This window comes from Mycena indigotica, assembly GCF_014461135.1.
Source record: "Mycena indigotica strain 171206Taipei chromosome Unknown Mind.scaff0011, whole genome shotgun sequence".
Lineage (NCBI taxonomy): Eukaryota > Fungi > Basidiomycota > Agaricomycetes > Agaricales > Mycenaceae > Mycena > Mycena indigotica.
Window position 1 is genome coordinate 483,484 of NW_023503010.1, and position 20,607 is coordinate 504,090.

At 51.5% G+C, this 20,607-nt stretch overlaps 1 protein-coding gene across 1 annotated transcript; it reads left to right on the forward strand.

Annotated features, from left to right (window-relative positions):
* Nucleotides 1-13,455: 13,455 nt before the first annotated feature.
* On the forward strand, nucleotides 13,456-14,788 carry MIND_01156600 (MYND-type domain-containing protein; the record flags this gene model as incomplete). The annotated part of the gene is made up of 6 exons (XM_037368092.1): nucleotides 13,456-13,659; nucleotides 13,713-13,742; nucleotides 13,801-13,817; nucleotides 13,868-14,369; nucleotides 14,404-14,459; nucleotides 14,503-14,788. Exons 1-6 carry the CDS (start codon nucleotides 13,462-13,464, stop codon nucleotides 14,786-14,788), a joined length of 1,089 nt encoding a protein of 362 aa, XP_037215018.1. The 5' UTR covers nucleotides 13,456-13,461.
* Between the last annotated feature and the right edge of the window lie 5,819 nt (nucleotides 14,789-20,607).

The following is a 20,607-nucleotide window of genomic DNA, read 5'->3' on the forward strand; positions in this document are numbered from 1 at the left end:
GCATAAGCAATATCCGTTTGGATTTCAGCGATAAGGTGAGTGACGTAATGTGACTCTCGAATGACGAGTCGACAAAATTTTGACCTCCTGCATTGCGCAACCATCCACATTGGCTGGATTCTTCGGACAGCGCTTCAGTTACGGTTTACAGGCTCAAAGCCTTCCAAATTCACCGCTTCAATCGACCCTAAGAGAATAACCGTGACAAGAACCCTTAAATCTGAAATTTCAAGACAAGGCTAGCGATAGTCAAACCAGAGCAAACCAGCCATCTGAGCCTTTCGGGTCACCAAAGTCAAATTCACTTGGTGAACGATGTTCTTGCTTCCATGGCGGTTGAGCCCTTATCCTTTGATACATAATGTTGTCGGACAGTTCCTCCGAATTGCAATACACTGGCATGTACCGAATGTCTGGACGATTGATATTATAATGGTTACAGCTACAATCGGGCAAGATACAAGATGAACCACATATTATAACACTAGTGTGAAGCCTCTCACAAATATACACCATGGGAAAGGTGATTCCACGGCATCTCATGTTTCCCCCAGATGTCTGTTTGGGACTTCTTTGGTCGCATGTCATCTCACGGAATCTCTGGAGTATATATACTCGAGTGTGCTCAACACTTTCTTCTTCTTGTCCATCATGGCCAAGCTCCAACAGAAACTCTTGGTTGCTAACCGAGGAGAAATTGCACTTCGTATTATACGGACTGCAAAAGCAATGGGTATTCATTGCATTGCTATATACTCACCAGCAGATGCACTGACACCCCATGTATCTGCTGCAGATGAATCAGCTGCACTAATACCTGCAGATGACACAGATTCACATGAAGCTCAGCTTTATCTTTCGATTCCACTTATCCTTTCAATTGGTGCATCTTATGGTGCAACACTCCTGCACCCTGGATATGGCTTTCTCTCTGAGAATGCTGAATTTGCACAGGCTGTTATTAATGCAGGGATAGTCTGGCTTGGTCCACAGCCTGAAGTTATCCAGTCTATGGGACTTAAACACCTAGCTAAATCCATTGCTCAGCAAGCAGCGGTACCTTGTATTCCTGGGTCACATGGGATTCTGCCTGATATTGACAGTGCTTTGCTGGTGTCAAAGAGTATAGGCTATCCTGTCATAATTAAAGCAAGTGCTGGTGGTGGTGGAATTGGGATGGCTATATGTGAAAATGATGATGAACTTATCAAATCATTCCACTCAGTCCAAAAAAGAGCAGAGGTATGTCACTATGTTTCTTTTAATCCTTTTTGATTTTTTCCCCCAGATATCATTTCACTATGATGGAATCTTTCTTGAAAAATATTTTTCAAAAGCGAAACATATTGAAATCCAGGTATGTACTAGCATGTCCAGTTCTTTTAGGGTAATAAAATAATATTATATCATTCTTACAGATATTTGGCAATGGACTTGGTGACATTGTGTGTCTGGGAGAAAGAGAATGCAGTATACAGCGGCGACACCAAAAAATTATTGAAGAAACACCTAGCCCTTTTTTTCAATTATTTCCTGGTATGCTTGTTATTTATCTTTTGATTAGGTAATAATACTGAAATTTAGAGTTACGTAAATCCATGTGTCAAGCTGCAGTGAGTCTTGGAAAGGCTATCAACTATAGCTCTGCTGGTGTGTTATCAGCCCTGTTTTGTACATAGGCTAATATTATAAGGAACTGTGGAATTTCTTGTAGATGTTGAGACTGCTCAGTTCTATTTCTTAGAAATGAATACACGTATCCAGGTATAGTATCTGCAATTAAGACCTACTTCTACTTATCTAAATGTATCTGGTAGGTTGAGCATCCTATTACAGAAGCAATTTATCCAGGACTTGACTTGGTCAAGCTTATGATCCTGCAGGGTCTTGCCAAAAGCTTAGATATCAACTCTAGAGAAATGCAACAACCTATTTATAATGAGCTTTTGGAAAATACAAAAGACAATCATGCCTTAGAAGTCAGATTATATGCAGAGAATCCTGCAGAAGAGTTCTGCCCAAGTCCTGGAATTCTACAGCATGTATCCTTTCCAGATTCTGAAACATATCCTTGGTTGCGGGTAGAAAGTTGGGTATGTGATTCTACTATTGTAGTTATATTTTGATATTATTATCTTATTTATAAATCTAGATATTGACAGGTCTGACAGTAACTCCATTCTTTGATCCATTACTTGCAAAGATCATTGTATCTGCATCCAGTCGCAAGGAGATGATTGATAGGATGTTATTAATCTTGAATAACACCCATATAAATGGACCACCAAATAATATTGAATATCTTAAGGCCATTCTTCATGACCAAATCTTTCAAGATGGCTTTTAGCACAACTCAATATTTACAGAATTTCTCATGGACATCTTGGTATATATTATTTAATCCATAACCAATCTTTACTTATTTAGAAAACTGACAGCACCCTGAAGATCATTTCATCTCCGATTGAGATAACAATTCAAGACTTTCCTGGACGGGATATACATATGGGAATTCCCAAAAGTGGTCCCATGGACTCACTTGCATTCCGAGCAGCTAATATTCTTGTTGGAAACTCAGAGGGAACAGAAGGCTTAGAAATGATTATAGTTCCTGGCATCCCAGCCAAAATCCGGTTTAATGCCCCAGCTGTTATTGCTGTAACTGGCAAATCTACTCAAGTCATGGTAGATAATAAAGTTGTAAAGATGTGGTCAACACTCTCTATACCAGCTGGTAGAGTTCTTGCAATCATGGCACAGCCAGAACAGTTAGGTGGTCTGAGAACATATCTAGCCATCTATGGTGGCTTCCCAAATATCCCACTATATCTTGGGTCCAAATCCACATCAATGGGGCTAGGTGGCTACCAGGTATTGAATTTACTCATATATTTCTAGATTACTCAACTTTTATCAGGGCAGGTCATTACTGGCTTTTGATGAGATAAATATTGCAAATATTACTGATGTTGCCTTTAAAATGCTCCATATCTCTGGAGATCAAATTCCAAATTATCCTCATGAGACTATTGTCCATGTACTATCAGGCCCACATGATGATCCTGAGAGTTATCTTACTAGCTCTGGGATTGAACAGTTCTATCAGACAAAATGGTATATTGGTACAGCCTCCAATCGCTTGGGCATCCGGCTTGAGTCAAACTTGAAATTTGACTGGGCACATACAAGTGGTGGTGCAGGTGGCTCACATCCAAGCAATATTTTAGACAATGGATATGCTTTAGGATCAATTAACCTCAATGGAAACACTCCTGTTATCCTGACCAATGAAGGTCCAGATATGGGTGGTTATATCTGTCTATGTACAGTTGTACAGGCAGATCTGTGGAAAATTGGCCAGCTAGCACCAGGAAACATTATGACTGTTCAATTCAAAAGAGTCAGCTGGAAAGATGCTAGACAGATTGAGCAGGAAGTTACAAAATGGCTCAAGTCAATTAAAACTCAAACTGATATTTGGAAAGAAGTAGGAGTGGATGAGACAAAGGAGAACCCAATTTTGTTTGAAGCACAAATCACAGAGACTATGCCTAGAATGGTTATTCGCCAGGTAGGAGACATATAATATTATAGTATATATTATTGAATTAACACACCTAGGCTGGTGACTCTGCTATATTAGTAGAATATGGTGAAATGAAGGTTGATTTTGAAATCCGAGCACATGTCCATGCCTTAGAAACAACTCTCAAAAAGCTCAAAATCCCAGGAGTTCAAGCCTTTTGTCCATGTGTAAGATCTACAATGGTGTGTTAATTCCAAGATTCTGAAACACTGGATTCTCAATACAAACTAGATACATTATGATCCCAATATCCTAACACAACAATCACTGGTCTCTAAAATTCAGAGTCTTCCCAGATCCTCTTCCCAGGACCTGGAAGGCATATCTTTTCCAGGACGAAGAATTACATTCCCCATTGTTCTAGATGATCAATGGTGTAAAGATGCTATTGCTAAATACATGGCAACTATCCGAGACAGTGCAGTATATCTGCCAAGCAATCTGGACTATCTTGCATATAATAATGGATGTGATATAGAAGAGTTATTGGAGAAGCTTACAATGTCTGATTGGGTATGTAATTCATATACTTATATATCTAGTGAAACTAAATAGCTAGTAGCTTGTATTTGGTGTTGGATTTTACTTAGCGTGCCCATTTTTGATACCAGTGGATTTAACTTCTACTTGCTTATGACTGGCTGACTATTTTTAGATTGATCCCCGCTGCCAAATTGTTGCACAGAAGATGAACCCATCAAGAACATATACTCCTCGTGTTCGTCATTTATTTAGTAGTTCCTTAGTAAAGACCTCAGCTTAATCCAGGGAGCTGTGGGGCTAGCTGGAATGGTTGCTGCTATCTATCCAATTGTCTCACCAGGAGGTTATATGCTTTATGGACGAACACTCCCTGCCTGGCAACAATGGGGTCAAGGCCAGGGCAATGATTTTACTCCAGATAGACCCTGGCTGTTATTTCCATTTGATCAAGTCCGGTTTGAACCAATAACTAAAGCAGAATATATCCAGGTATAGAATTCATATTCTTCCATTAAACAATTTACCATTAGTTTATACAGCTAGAAAGAAAGTTTGATGCTGGTCAATATAAATTCAATGTTCATTGTTTTTCCTTTCATAAACTCTTTATAGCTGATTTTTTTTTTTTTTTGATAGATTGAAGAAACAACATTCTCAATAGCAGAGCATAAAGCATTCACAGCTTCTATTGCAAATGAGATTGCTATGTTTACAAAGAAGCAGCAATCTGGAACTATGGCAGCAGAGGCACGGTGAGTTAATAATATACACAGCAATGGCCAATGTCTGGATTTATATAATCTCAGGGAAAGTCAACTTTTATATGAATGGGAAGAAAAACAGAAGGTTCAACAACAGTCCATCAAAGAACCAGAAGCAACAGGTAGTATTTGCAACAAGAAAAATACCTCAGTTAATATATTTCAGCTCAGGCTGCTTATGATGCTTCAGAGACCTTGCAGATTACCTCCCCATTCTTTGGAAATATTTGGAAGATCTGTTGTCAAGTTGATGACATTATCCTATCTTCTGAAACTATTATGCTGATCCTGGAGGCAATGAAGACTGAAATTCCCATCAAGGCTGGAGAAGGTGCCATTGGGAAGAAGGTCATTGGATATGGAACATCTGTCAGAGTTGGGAAGAGTGTGATTCCTGGAGAAGTTTTGGTGGCTCTAGGTGATCATGACTTGCACTGATATCAATCATGATATGTGTGTTGAGGACCTAGTATAGTTAAATCTAAGCAAATCAGGAGTATTGATCACAGAAATATGCACATATACAGTTGTCAGTCCTAGTAATCTGCCTAGGTTTAAAAGATAAGAGTGGTTCTCTCTTCTATGACATATGTAAATTGCCTAGTTAGTTAGGTAGTAAGTAATTCCCATAGTCACATGATAAGTAAGTCAACCAGCAGTCACTAGCTAACTAATTATCACTACTGAATAAACCAGACACAGAATCAGGTATTGTCATAATCTCAGGGCTTGGAAGAGGAAATCTGACAATAAGTATTGCCACAGGCCCGGGTGAGTGACAATACTCGTTAATGATGGTAATTTGTTGATCAGGGAAGCCTAAAGGGCTGAGCCTTGCCAAGCTGGAGTAGTGTAGTATCTTACTCAATTCAGATACTAAAAATGGTGTGTTCGTGGTGCACGGAAATCGTCAGAAATTGCTTTTTTAGAACATGATTTTAACCACCAAGCTAGTGACATACTGTATGAAGAAAATTGAGTTTTATAACTATAATAGCACAACATATGGATTTGAGTAAATACTACTGAATAGGTTTATACTTAAGCAAATGGTTAGGAACATACATAAACATACAGTCATACTTCAGGTTATTCATCTATGGCTACCAAACTTAGACTCAAAAAAAAAGTCAAAAACCTGATTTAGTCTGTCAGGGGAACCTCCCTTTCGGCCCGGAGACGCGCCCAATTCCGGTCCGACTCCGGTTCCGACTCCGGTCTGGCCCTCCATCTCGCCCGCACAATCACCGATCCGTCAACGCCCTCCCGACGGTCGCCCTGGGACCTCGCCTGCGACGCCGCCCAAGCCTTCTGTGCCCGACAACGGCAGCTACGGACAAGCAGTATATAGTCAGCTACCTAGCAGGCGGACCCTTAGAGTTTCTTCTCTTTGGATCCTCCCCTGCTAGGTCAGCTTCATTTGTATTCGCTTACCAATGTTCACTCTTTGGATCCTCCCCTGCTAGGACCTTGATCTCAGGCCTCCGGGGTTGCCCTTACAGCAGAAGAAACTCTCTACGGGATCAACCGGACAAGATTGCCAGGTTCGGCGCTGACTCAGGCTCGGAGTACGAGTCCGTTCCGCCCTCGTCACCGCCCCTGCCACTTGTCCCCTCCTCCTCTACTCCTGTGGTCCCCGCACCCGTCATGCCGTCCGGAGTCACTCCTACCGCAGACGCCCGGCTGGACTCACTCGAGGCGAAAATCGATAGCCTAACTGAGGCCCTTGCTTTACTCACCAACCAGGCTTCCGCTGCCACTGCCGCCGCTAATAATGCTGGCGGACCCCAAACACCTTTGCCGGAGACGTCGATTCCGACTCCGACTCCGGTCCAGGGCGACTCCGAAGCCCTTTTTGGCGACATCAACCTCGCCTCAAAATTGGTCTTGCGACCAAACCCCCCGTTCACCTTCAATGGCGATCGGAAACGCGGCCGCGCGTTCCTCTATGCGGTCCGCACCTATGCCCGCCTTGCCCCTGAGGTCTTCGTGGTCAACGGAGAGGCGAGCGAGGAAAAAGCTGTCCGCTATGCCATGTCGTTTATGGCAGAAGGACCCGCTCAGCAATGGGCGGAGCGCCACGGAAGCAAAGCCCCGTTTCCGTTTCCGTCCTGGGGCTCGTTCGTTTCCGAGTTTCGACTCCGGTTCGTCGAGGAGAACGAGCAAGATCACGCCTCTCCAAGCTGGAGACTTCCGCCTATCACATGGGCACAAAGGATGTCTACCAGTACACCGACGACTTCGAGGACCTGATGGACCTCGCCGGATTCGAAGACGCGCTGGTCAAGGTGACCAAGTTCCGCCACGGACTTGACCCCTTGATCAACAACGGAATCACGTCCTCGAACGACCCCCCGGACCTCCGGGATTACCTTAGCTGGCGCACCCGGGCCTTCCGTCAATACGAGGCCCTGGTCCGGGCCAAGCTGATCAAGTCAGCCGCCCCCCAAGACGCCTGGCGGTTTGATTCGGACTCCGTTTCCGGTCAACCGCATCCCGGCTCCAGCCCCTTTCCGCCCGGTGGTTCCGGTCGTGCCACCCCGGCCCGCGCCCCGCTCCAGCGCCTCCAGCTCCCGTCCCTATGGAGTTGGATCGCACCAGGGCTCGGGGTGCCCCTCGTCGCGCCTGCTTCAGGTGCGGCAACCCAAACCATCTCGCCCGGGATTGCCCCCTCCCCGCCGATGTCCGCTCGATGGACATCCTCGACGAGGTGATCCAACAACTCGGTGACGAGATGTTAGCGGAGTTGATCGCCCGCTACACGGACACAGCTGCCCTGCCGGAGACGGCAGCGGAGTCGATGGCCGGAGAGGATTTTGTCCCCCGCGACGAGTGACTGGTGTGCCCTCGTTCGCGTCTATAAATCGTTTTGCCTCCTTGTATGATGAATGCAGTTCCTTGCCCTACAGTGAGCCCGAAACGAAAGACACACCCTCTCCTGCCCCCCGCCGACTCCGTCTTCGACTCCGCCCGCGACTCCGGTCATCGTCCTTCGCCGCCTCACTGCCTGGGAAAAGAAACTGCCCAAGCAGTACACCGTTGCCGCTGCCCCTGGGGCGAACTCCCTCCACCTCCCATTGGAGCTTGAGTCCACCACCAGCGCTGAAGCTCTCACTCTCTGGGCTTGTCGACTGTGGTGCCACCTCCGACTTCATTGACACGAACTATGTTGCTCGGAATGGCATTCCGGTCCGCACCCTCGATCAGCCGATTCCGGTTTTCAATGTCGATGGCACCCCCAATGACGCTGGCTCCATCAAACAGATCGCGGACTTGGTCCTGCGCTACAAGGGCCATGCCGAACGAGTTCAACTGGCCGTCACCCATCTTGGCAAGCAAGACCTCATCCTGGGGTATTCCTGGTTGCGGAAACATAACCCAGAGATCAATTGGGAAACCAAGGAGGTCAAGATGACACGGTGCCCCCGCAATTGCTCGACCTGCCATGAGGAAGAGCGCGTCGAACGGACCGAGCTGCGGCGACTCCGGTCGCTTCAGAAGCGTCTCCGCTCCGGCCCGTTCCCCTCGGTTTGCACTATGGACCTCTCTGGCCCTGAGGACGGAGACGATTCCGATTCCGGTCTCGATTCCGACCTGCCTGATCTGACGCCGGACTCGGACTCGGATGAAGACGATGGTCAGCTTGAAGATGGTGACCGCATCTTCTACACCTCGTTCCGCCCCTCGGAGGAGATACGCGCTGGCAGTACTGTCTCACAGCGCCTGGCCGAAGCCTTCGCCAGGAACTCCGCCCCTGCGCCCTCCGAGATCCCGGACTGGGCTAAGGAGTTTCAGGACGTCTTCAACAAGGAGTCCTTCGACACGCTACCGGAGCGGAGAGCCTGGGACCACGCCATTGAACTCGTCCCCGACGCTAAGCCCACCAACTGCAAGGTGTACCCCATCTCGCCCCTCGAGCAACGCGAGCTCGACGCGTTCATCGAGGAAGGGCTTTCGACGGGCCGGATTCGCCCCTCCAAGTCTCCGATGGCGTCTCCGGTCTTCTTTGTCAAGAAGAAGGATGGCGGACTCTGCTTCGTCCAGGACTACCGTGCTCTCAACATGATGACTGTCAAAAACCGGTACCCCCTTCCGCTGATCAACGACCTCATCAACCGGTTCAAAGGCGCTCGTTACTTCACCAAACTCGACGTCCGTTGGGGCTTCAACAACATCCGGATCAAGGAAGGTGACGAGTGGAAAGCGGCTTTCCGGACTAACCGAGGCCTGTTCGAGCCCTTGGTGATGTATTTCGGCCTGACGAACTCTCCCACGACGTTCCAAACGATGATGAATGACATTTTCCAGGACCTCATCCTCTCCGGAGACGTTATGATCTACCTTGACGACATCCTGATCGCCCATTCCGACCTCCGGAAACACCGGCAGATTGTTCAGGAGGTCTTACGGCGACTCCGAGAGCACAAGTCGTACCTTCGAGCGGAGAAGTGCGACTTTGAAAAATCGTCAATCGAGTACCTCGGAGTCATCATCTCCCACAACCACGTCGAAATGGACCCCGTCAAAGTCGCAGGCGTCTCCGCTTGGCCGACTCCGGAAAACAAGAAGGACATTCAGCAGTTCCTTGGGTTCGCTAACTTCTACCGCAGGTTCATTCGGGACTTCTCGACCCTTGCGCGCCCTCTTTTCGTGCTCACCAAGAAGGACCAGCAATGGACTTGGGGCGACGCGGAGGCCTCCGCGTTCCAAGCGATCAAGGACGCGGTCACCTTGGAACCGGTCCTGGCGATTCCGGACGACGCACGGCCTTTCCGACTCGAGGCGGACAGCTCTGATTATGCGACGGGGGCGGTTCTTTCACAATCCGCCCCGGACGGGAAGTGGCACCCTGTAGCATTCTATTCCAAAAGCTTAAATGATGTCCAGCACAACTATGAAATCCACGACAAGGAGATGCTCGCAATCATCCGCGCACTCGAGGAGTATAGACACTTCCTCGAGGGCGCCGCGCACCCTGTCGAGATTTGGACTGACCATAAGAATTTGGAGTACTTCAGGAAGACGCAGCACCTCAACCGGAGACAGGCCCGGTGGTCCCTGTACCTCTCCCGGTTCGATTTCACGCTGCACCACAAGCCTGGCCGCGACATGGGTCGACCTGACGCCCTCTCCCGGAGACCCGACCACGGAGTCGATTCCGACAACTCCGATGTCGTCCTTCTGTGGCCTGAACTCTTCCACGTCCGCGCACTCGAGGGCGTTTCCGTTTCCGGTCCCGGCTCTGAACTCCTCCGCGACATCCGTGATGCCCTCTCCGGTGAGCCTGACCTGGAGGAGCCCGTTGCACTAGCGGCCCGGCAACTTCTTAAGGTTCAAGGTCAAGCTCGAGGCCCCCGCTCCTCACGTTCTGACGAGTGGGCCGTCTCCGGCGGTCTTCTCCATTTCTGAGGAAAAATTGTCGTACCAAAGGACAAGGACCTCCGGAGACGCATCATCGAGCTCTGCCATGACACCCGAGTCGCCGGACACGCAGGTCGTTTCAAGACCCTGGAGTTGGTCTCCCGGAACTACTGGTGGCCTCAGATGTCTCGCCATATCGGCCGGTATGTTGCGACCTGTGACTTGTGCTGTCGCACCAAGGCACTCCGGAGACTGCCCCACGGAGAACTGCACCCCACGGAAACGCCCCCGGAACGCTGGCATACCGTCTCCGTCGACTTCATCGTAGAGCTTCCCGAAGCCCATGGGTACGACGCGATCATGGTCGTCGTCGACACCCTCGGAGAGCGTGCCCACTTCTCGGAGTGTCATACGATGGTCGATGCAGTAGGGGCAGCCCGCCTCTACTACCGGAATGTCTGGCGGCACCACGGGACTCCGGAGAAGTACGTCTCCGACCGCGGCTCGCAGTTCATCGTGGACTTCACCCGAGAACTTTGGCGTCTAATCGGCATCAAGCCCCCCACGTCCACCGCGTACCACCCGCAGACAGACGGTCAGACAGAGCGCGTCAACCAGGAGCTGGAGCAGTACTTGCGGATCTTCACCAACTACCAGCAGGACGACTGGGATGAGCTGATTCCGGCCGCGGAGTTCGCCTACAACAACCATGTTCACTCCTCCACTCAGCAGGTCCCCTTCATGACGGACACGGGACGGCTCCCGCGCATGGGCTTCGAACCCGGAGTCCGTTCTGCCATGGAGTCAGTGAACAAGTTCCGCGACCGGATCGCCACTGGTGTTGCTGAAGCCAAGGCCGCGCTCACTAAGGCCAAAGAGGAGTACAAGTGCTACTACGACCGGAGACGGACTCCGTCTCCGGAGTTTAAGGTTGGCGACCGTGTTTGGCTGGATGCCTCTGACATCAGGACGACTCGCCCCTCGGAAAAGTTCTCCCATCGCCGCCTCGGACCGTTCAAGATAGTCGCGGAGATCAGCAAAGGTGCCTACAAGCTCGACCTCCCTCCGCGCTACTCGAAGCTCCACCCGGTCTTCCCCGTCGTCAAGCTCGAGCTTGCCCAGGACGACCCCTTCGACGGACGCCCCAGCTACGACCAGCCCCCTCCGGACCTTGAGGATGGAGTCCCGGAGTGGGAAGTAGAGGAAATCCTGGACGCAAGGGTGAGGTATAAACGGCTGAACTACTTCGTCAGATGGAAAGGCTACAACGCATCGCACGACCAATGGGTCCGCTTCGACCGCGTCTTCGCCCCGGAGAAAATTGCGGAGTTCTATCGTAAGTACCCTGGCAAGCCACGACACATCGCCTCCGCGACCTTCGACTCGATTCCGTTCCGGTCTATGCGTCGGGACGCTGCATTCAAAGGGGGGGGTGATGTCAGGGGAACCTCCCTTTCGGCCCGGAGACGCGCCCGATTCCGGTCCGACTCCGGTTCCGACTCCGGTCCGGCCCTCCATCTCGCCCGCACAATCACCGATCCGTCAACGCCCTCCCGACGGTCGCCCTGGGACCTCGCCTGCGACGCCGCCCAAGCCTTCTGTGCCCGACAGCGGCAGCTACGGACAAGCAGTATATAGTCAGCTACCTAGCAGGCGGACCCTTAGAGTTTCTTCTCTTTGGATCCTCCCCTGCTAGGTCAGCTTCATTTGTATTCGCTTACCAATGTTCACTCTTTGGATCCTCCCCTGCTAGGACCTTGATCTCAGGCCTCCGGGGTTGCCCTTACATAGTCTTTGAGATACTTTTGGAGAGTTACCAATATTAGAGTGTATCCTCGACTCAATGCTAAGTCTGCAAATATATCCACCAGATATTGGATGACTACTTAGTTTCCAATACAGCAAAATTGTAATTAGGGTGCTAGTCCGCCCTTTCGTGTGCTTCCTCGGTATCTTGCCAACCATGAAGTAAGCTCTTGCGGCCCGAGATCCTCGGGATTGGTGTTGACACTAGCGGCCCAGGCCGGGGCTGAGCATATGGCGAAGGATATTGAGGCGCCGTAGCTGGCACCGGCATGCCGCGGTAGACCCCGTGTCTGTGGATGGGGGGCGGGATGTAAGTGTGATGCGCGGATGTGCCGGAGCCGTCGAGCGACAAATCAGGGTACGGTGTTCCCTGCGAGTAGCGCGGACGACTGTTTGTTGGCGGAGGGGCAGTGTGTGGGAGCGGGGGAGCGCCAGAGGGCGGGGCTGACCGATAGGACAGGGTTGGTGAAGGACTGGAAGGCGGGTACATCGTGATGGGACTTCCCGGGCTGCTTGCCACTGGGAGCCCAGGCATTGTCGGCGAGAGCCCGGGCGAAGTCGGCGCAGACTCGCAGACAAGGCCTCGTCGCGAGCAGCGGAGACAGGGTTGTGTAGTTCCGTCTATATTGGGTGTGCACTGAAGAATGACGAGTTAAGTTTCAGTGACGGCCCATGGCTAGAACGGCGTACCTTCACTTTCTGTGCCCGGCAATTGTTGCATGGTGTGCTTCGAGATGCCATGGTAGGGAAATGATAAGCCGCAAGAGAAGTTCGCGACTATAAGGAAGCTGAACGAGATTATGCGTATCGACTCATGCAAGAGCATAAATTGAGGTTCATCTTGCCGATCAATCACCGGCCGAAGAAACGAGGTAAATCGAGTCTATATACGAGCGTAGATCCTTTGAGCGCTGTCTGTAGTTCATCGATGCTCCTCGTGTAGCGACTGCGAGCACCGAGCGCCAGCCGTGACAATCCAAGTGGGTATTGCAGGGTGAATGAGAGGCTTCGCGTCAGCGTTGCCTAAGCACCAGATTTCTGCGCCGCGTCCCGGTGTCGAATGGCATCGTGACCCGGGGGACAGCAGGTGGGCGATGTCGTAGTTGGATGCTAAATGACAGAGTATGATGTGGGCCAAGCTCAGGCGTCCGAAGGGAACGCAGTTAGCCGGTGAGTTGACTGATAGTGCACGGGATGAGGTTGGCGGCGCCGGACGGGTAGCCATGACGCGAATTACTCAAACCAGTGTCGACAGAAACAAGGCTTGCGCTCAGCGCCGTTGCTCCCCGATAGCAAGGCACAAAACGGTCAGAGGGACAAACGAAGGCAGGACACGCGTTCTACTTGGGAAGAGGGACTAGAGTTGATTCGCACTTGGTAGGAACGACGAAGAAGTGGAGGCGGTGCATGATTTGTATTCGTTGATTGATGATCATTCGCATTTTTCTTGTCATCTCCCTCATCATGTCGACGCCCAATAGCACAGGAAAACAGTCTATCATTGGGCTTCATGCCGTGCATCCCGACAACGCCAAATCATTCAAGTCCTTTGCTCCCAGCCGAACCGAAGTCCGCTCGACACGCAATGCGATTCATACTGCTTGCACGCGATGTTTGAAGACCGATGAGGATCCCGAGATTATATTGAGGCGGTGCGGGAAGGTTCGCCGTGCGTCTTGTCTCAGAAATTACAATCCTGAGCGATGACTTTCCAGTGTAAAGGCGTATGGTATTGCTCGAAACAGGTTTTTGCAGTGTCAATCTGCTACTGAGCCAGGAAACTAATCATTCAACATAAAACAGTGTCAAACGGCCCATTGGTTGGCTTATGTCCACCCGCGGCCTGGCAAAGCCTGACATTTGCTTGTAGGCCAACGCACAAGAAGACCTGCCATCTCGTCGAAGGCCCTGGCATCCAGAAGCTCGTGCAGAATTTCTGCGCGAATTCCGTGCTGAACAAGCATCTTCAAGCCTGTCTTGCACTGGCTTTCGATTTGCACATCAAGTCTCGCCTCGACTCTCCTTTCATCGCCCGTGTCGATATCGGTATCGAACCTGCGGACATCATGGACTTTTTCAATGTTTTTCTCGGGCGGGACGGCGAGTCCGATACTCCTATTGCGTCCCCGAATCCTTCGAAACCTCCTGTGGCATCGAAGCGGGGGATGCTTCAGATCACTGCGTTTCAGCCCTCAACAATTTGCAAGCTCGAAGAACTCACAGAAATGCGGCAAGAAATCTGGAAGAAGGCCAGAGAGAGTGCAGATCAGGCAGGGTGTGAAGGCGACTCCGTTGGACTTGTCGAGTTTGCCTCGGGGGGAGAGCGTCATGACGTTGACATGTCCTTTCCACATCCTCAAGTCGACGATCAAGTTCGTCAAGGAAGCACCGCCTTGGGAGAAGAAGTCTGCAATTACCAGCGAAGTCACTGAAGTACCGTTCAGCATTGCCACCTGTATTGAGTGAGCGTCCCGCCAGCTGCCGTCTTTGATTGATGTAGCACAGGTTCATGAACATGCACATACGGGCAGACAAGAAAAACCAGTATATGCTGCGCACGGAAATTCAGGAAAGCGATCTGAAAACTATCCGAAATGCAGCGCTTCACGCCTCTGACGACGAGCCGCGGCCTGTGCAGCTGTTGCGTGTCAAGATGGAAAAAGAGGACATTTATAATCCGTTTGTCATGCAGGAAGGAGAAGGAATTGCGCGGAAATTGCATGATGCGCTGGCCACTGAGCAACGCGAGAGGATTTTCGGCGTCGGCACAGATATGGACCTTCCGGATTGACCGTTGCTGATGTACTAGAGATAGCGGTGTTTCGACGAGAATAAACGGTCATTGAGTGGGTCCGAACTCACATCTGTGAGAGATGCGAAGCCTGAGCGCGACGATGCGAGAAGTTCATCATTCCCTCAACTGTTGCTCGCCGGCAATTGGCACATTCTTGTTTGTCAGAATGCTTAGAAGTATGAAGGCGGAAGCCCCACCACAAGGCAAATACCAAACGTTGAGCGCGAAGATGTACAAGCATCCGAGTTGAAAGACAGTCTTATATGGTGAGTCACTACTGATGACTCATCGGTGACAACTCTTGTCCGAGACGGCCACATCGTCCAACATTGTGGCTTTGGCCCTTGGTCCATGAAGGTATGTGCAAGTGTTGCAAGCTTCCGCCGTCATTGATACACGCGATTGACTTTTCACCAATAGAATTCTTGATGTTGGACGGATTGAATCAACCGCGCGGCGTCTCTGGATCGCGGCTCCCATCTGCATCGACATCCACTATTAGCCATCTGCTGTGCCCCCAGGGCGTTATCGCGAGATGCTCTGCGCGTGTGCTGCTGCGTGCGTGCCGCGACGCGCGTGCCTCGAAGAACGCGCGCGACTCAGAACGTGCTGCGCGTGCCTCGAACTCAGCCTCAGAACGCGTACATTGATTGATTAATTGATTTCACATGTCAAACCATACCCCCCCCTTGCACGCCTCGCTCCAACGCTAAGTCGCGCTCGCTCGCCAAGTCGCGCGAGCGAGAGCGTACTCTAATATACCTCGTTGGCTTGCGCACGGACCTGTTCAAAGTCACGAGATAAATCTACTGGGGGAGAAATTTTGCATTTCTCGGGGTGGTTCGGGTGGATTTCATGGCTTGGGGGAGACAAGGTACTCGTCACTCTCGGGCTTTCCGGGCAGGGATGGGTAGTGCAAAAGTCATATATTCTCTAACTCTAACGAGACACGCTAATTTAACACGCGTCGCGACGCGTCTAACCCCATCAAACTGAGCGGACAGACACCCAAGTCCCCATTTCCACCAGTCAGCCACAGTGGGCAACACTGTCCCGGGCGCGTTGATAGTCCAGCGGTTCGCAGGCCTCCGGCGGCTGAGACCTGTGAAAAAATGAGCTTGAATTGCACAAAAGAGACGCAAAATGTACCCTCCGGAGTGCCCATCAAAAGCGCCGCGGCCGTCCAAACACGCGTCGCAACACGTCAAGGTTCTTCTCCCGCACAAGACAGTGGCCCCACACTGTCTTGGTAGCGTTGTCAGGCGGGCGGCACGTGTGCCTCTGGCGGCTCGGACCTGCGAGAAAGTGAGGCTTGAATCACGCAAAAGAGGTGGAAAATATACCTTGAAGCTCCATCAGAATTGCCGCAAAAGGTCGTTGATGTGCGCATGTCGGCCAGCAAGGGGATCCGGAAGAGGTTGCTTGACCATGCGGGATGGGCTCCGATGGGGAATGGGGCCGCGATAAGGCGCGACCAGTTGGAGCCAGGGCGGGGACTCCGTTGACCACGTGGAAAGGCCAGACTCAGAGGCGGGACGGCAAAGCCCATGGAGTATGTGTTGAAGGGCAAGCAACAACCCGGCACCGCCCAGCGCAGAGCGTAACGTTGAAGGCCAGCGGTGGGCCGTGATGACCGTCGTGAGCAGCGCTGCAGGCGGACGCGAGGGTCGGGGACAGGTCGGGGTCAAACGACGGCGAGGATGACTTCGCTGCCGCGTGGGAACATCGAAGAACTTGAAGGCCGGACTCGGAAGGCGGGACGGCCAAGGCAATGGAAGACCTATGCAACAACTCGGCGGCCAGCGCAGATAGTGGCATTGTCGAATCGAGTAAGGCCGGGGGTAGGCCGGCCGGGTATGGCTGCCGGGACAAGTGTGTTGCGGGGCCACAAGGATAGAGGTGTGAGATGAAACAATGCCGACAAGGCTGATGAGATGGCCGAGGGGTAGTGCGATGGAGGACAACGACCGGGCGGCCAGCACAGAACGTGGCGCGGGTAAGCCGAGCAAAACCGGCAATGACCGGGGTTGACCGCCGGGGGCAAAGGTGCAGGGTGAGGAGGTCGGAGAGAAGGTGGCCGCAATGCGGCTGCAAACACCGGGTAGGCGATGACAAAGCCAATAGGCAAGCAGCAACAATGGTGGCGGACATCGTTGATGATCATCGGCAGGATGTCCGACAGGCAGCGCAGAGCGTGGTGCGGGAGGCCCGGGGGCAGTAGGCGATGACCCAGATATCCCCGGTCAGCAACAGTGGTGGCCCCACTGTGCCGACAGGGTTGATGGCCGGGCGGTAGTGTACGCCTCCGGCGGCAAAACCCTGCAAAAAAGTGAGCCTTGAATCCAGTTAAAAGTGTGCCAAAACGCACCCAAAAATACCATCAAAATCTGATGATCGCATCAGATCCGACCGATGCCGAGGGCGGCGGCACCATCGGCCAACCAGTTGTCGATCAAAACTGAGCACGTCGCCGGAAGCCCCGCAGTCAGGGCGGTAAATTGGCCTCCGGCGGTGAAAATCTGTGAAAAAAATGAGCTTTTTGACCATCAAAAGATCGGCCAAATATGCTTACGTAAGCGCCAAGTGCAGCCTAAAAACGGCCAAGATACCGCCCGGGAAGTCCGGCGCAGAAGCAATAAAGCGCATCTGGACACAACATCAGTGACAGTCAACAGAATAAAATCAAATCACAACGTACCAGCATAGTTTTGGCATCCGAGCAGAGGTTCCCCCTCTGGAAACAGCGCTAGTAGCAACCCCGCCTCGACCAGGAATCTAAGCCCCACATTAGTATCGGCATTATATCACACAACTAAGCGCGACCACTTACATGCCGCCCGAACAGAGGTCCCCCTCTAGACAACGTGTCGTGGTCGGTCCCGCACGCAACGGTAGTGTCGGATGGTGGCCGATGACGGTCCAGGCATACGAGCAGAGGTTCCCCCTCTGGTCGAAGACGGGGAGCAAGTTCTGAATAGGCAGTCAGCAAATATATACATAAGCAATGAAAGATGGACATACTTTGGCCAGCGCAGCAACATCGCCTTGTCGAAAACGACATAAAATCTAAGCCCGGCATTAGCATGACATCATATACACATAGGCGCGATGACTTACAGACGGCCCGAGCAGAGGTTGCCCCTCTTGACATAGTCGCAGTCATGGTTGATAACAACACTGGATCATCCTCAGTACCATAGGATATGTCAAGGGCAGAGTCAACTTACGAGCGGCAATGAAATGTCCGAGCAGAGGTTCACCGTCCGAGCAGAGGCTCACAGTCTCGGAAGCCAATGACAACCACATATCTGAGTTAGAAGGTCAATACATTATCACATATAGGAAAGAGGAAGGACATACGAACAGCTGTTCCGCATGCAAGCAAGGTTCCCCATCAGAAACGAGCGGAAGGAGCAACGCCGCCGTCGCAAAGAGGACCAGCATAGTTTTCCCCCTCCGTTGCGTTCGCGGTCGATAACAACACCAGCTGGAGGCTAAGTCGGACATCAGTCACTTATCATGTTGCGAGCAAAACGGTAACTTACAGGGAAATTTTCGTCGTCCGAGCAGAGGTTCACCCGCTGGCGAGAAATCAAGTAGCTCGCCGGCGTGATAACAACCTGATTGATATGTTAGTGCACTGTTGCCTATAGTCAACAGAAAACATACCGACAAACCAAAAGGCTCGCAGAGTCAGTGGCAACGAGCGCAAGCAAGCAGAGGCTCCCCACTTCCCGCCAACAGAAACTAGCATGGTGTGAGGCAGGTCCAGGCACACGGGGATGGAATGCATACCTGCAAGCGCGTGCGCAAGACGTCCACAACTTGCTCGGCGGGCTTAAGGAGTTTTGGTGGTCGTTGTTGGTTAAGACGACGAGTTCCAGCTGTCAGACAAGTCAGAACCCTGCCAGGTTTACAGCTAAGGACACGTACGGGAGGCAGAAAATGGCGCTGGATGAGCCGCCGAAGTTGGTTGTTGCCCATGCTGCGAACGGGAAGTTCTTGTATGGCGAAATGCCTGACTTGAAGTTCGAGTAGGGTGACGCAGAAGTTGCTGTAGGGGTTGCGATGAGCGAGAGCAGTGACAGGACACCAACGAGCATACCTTTGTCGATGGGGGACACGTCGACAAGCGTCGTGGTGGTGGAGTGAAGACAAGCCAAGAAGTAGCGCGTGACTTGGTTGATGATTTGATTTCTCCACGGAAATCACATCACCGGTGTCAAGCACGCTGTCACCGATTCAGCGTCGGCGAATAGGCGGCACGGCGAATGGTGAGGCTTGCCGAGGGCCAGGTGGTGCGGGCTAAAATTAGCTGCCCGGTGCTGGTGCCCTGAATGCCAAAGGGCGGACTATGCGCATGGTGACCATCGATGGCGCATCATGACCATGTGCAGCGCGGCACATCGGGAGGAGGGTGCAAGAAGTGGCGGGTCCACGGACTATTTTCGGACCATGTCCGAAATGGCGGGCAGGTTTGATGCTGGATCGCCGGTTGCCTTCGGGATGGCCCAGTGTCATTGATGCGGCCAAGCTTCGGCCTGGTCATGCTCCCCAGGTCGATGATGGCCTTCTGAGTCGTGAGCGGGCATGCTGAGAACCTACTTGACTTGAAGTGTAGTGCGCGGAATTTAGACCAAGTTATTTTTGGTCACCTACCCTGAGGCCGCTCAGGGAAGTGAATGCCGCTCGGGCTTAGGGAAACAAATTCGCCGCCGATGGAGCACAGGCGGTGCACTCAGGGTCTTATTGTGATGGAATTTGAGAAGCACGGCGGACGGGAAATGAAGATTACGGCTGACAGGCCGGATGATGACAACATGAATACCCGTGCTGGCCAGCCAGATATGTTCTCCTTGCCCAGCTGGCTGTTGTCCTTTGGGGTTTTCTCTCTCATGCGGTTCCAATCTTTTATTTGCGCAGCACAGTGGGAAATTCCTTTTTTCTCCAATTTTAATACCATTTGACACCGAAACAGACGCGTTTTCAGCGCGCCATGCGCCAATTTTTCGCGGCGCGCGTTGTTCTTGAGCGCTCAGTTCGGTGTCGCCATCAGCTGCTCACATCCACCACCAAATCAGGCAATTCACCCGGCAGGGCTCGGACTCGTCGCCCTTGACACTTCCAAATGGACTCAATTCAGACTATTTTTAGATGACGGACATCGCCAAGCAATCCACTGCGTCCGACCCTTATCCACGCTCGCGATGCTAACCTATTCGAGCAACAACGCGAATCCACAAAATCCTGCATCGTCTCGACGGCTGGGGGCTATTTCGTCCGATCAAAGACGTCAAAGCGTCAGGGTCACTCAGCCATACCCTGAATGGCTGTCCGATTGCTTGCGCGACGGCGGAAATATACGATCTTCCCAAATGATTCATGTTGCCCACATTGATGCCCGTGTTATGAAGCACGGGCTAAGAAGTCAAGTGCCGCACTGTCCCCACTTGACAGATCGATCCGTTGCGTGAGTTTTGACGTGCTATTTGCGTCTCCCAAGTGCCCAGTTGACCAAGTTTCCGCTGAGTTCATGTTTTCCTTACATCTAGATTTCATGCCCGTGACGATCTCAATCTATCCAGGTTTTGACTCAGAGATACTCACAAGGACGTTCTTCAACCAGTGCGGCACTCAAAATAGCTCGCTTAGCCGTCGTCAACTGACATCTTCTCATTCCAAACTTGATCACTCAGCATTTTGCGAAGATAACGAAAGCATCCAGCCCGGCCGGTGTACGTCACCGAGGGAGTATAAGAAGCCACGGCCTTCAACCGTCGCGCACCTCCCCCTCTTTCTTTCCCCCCACCATGCAC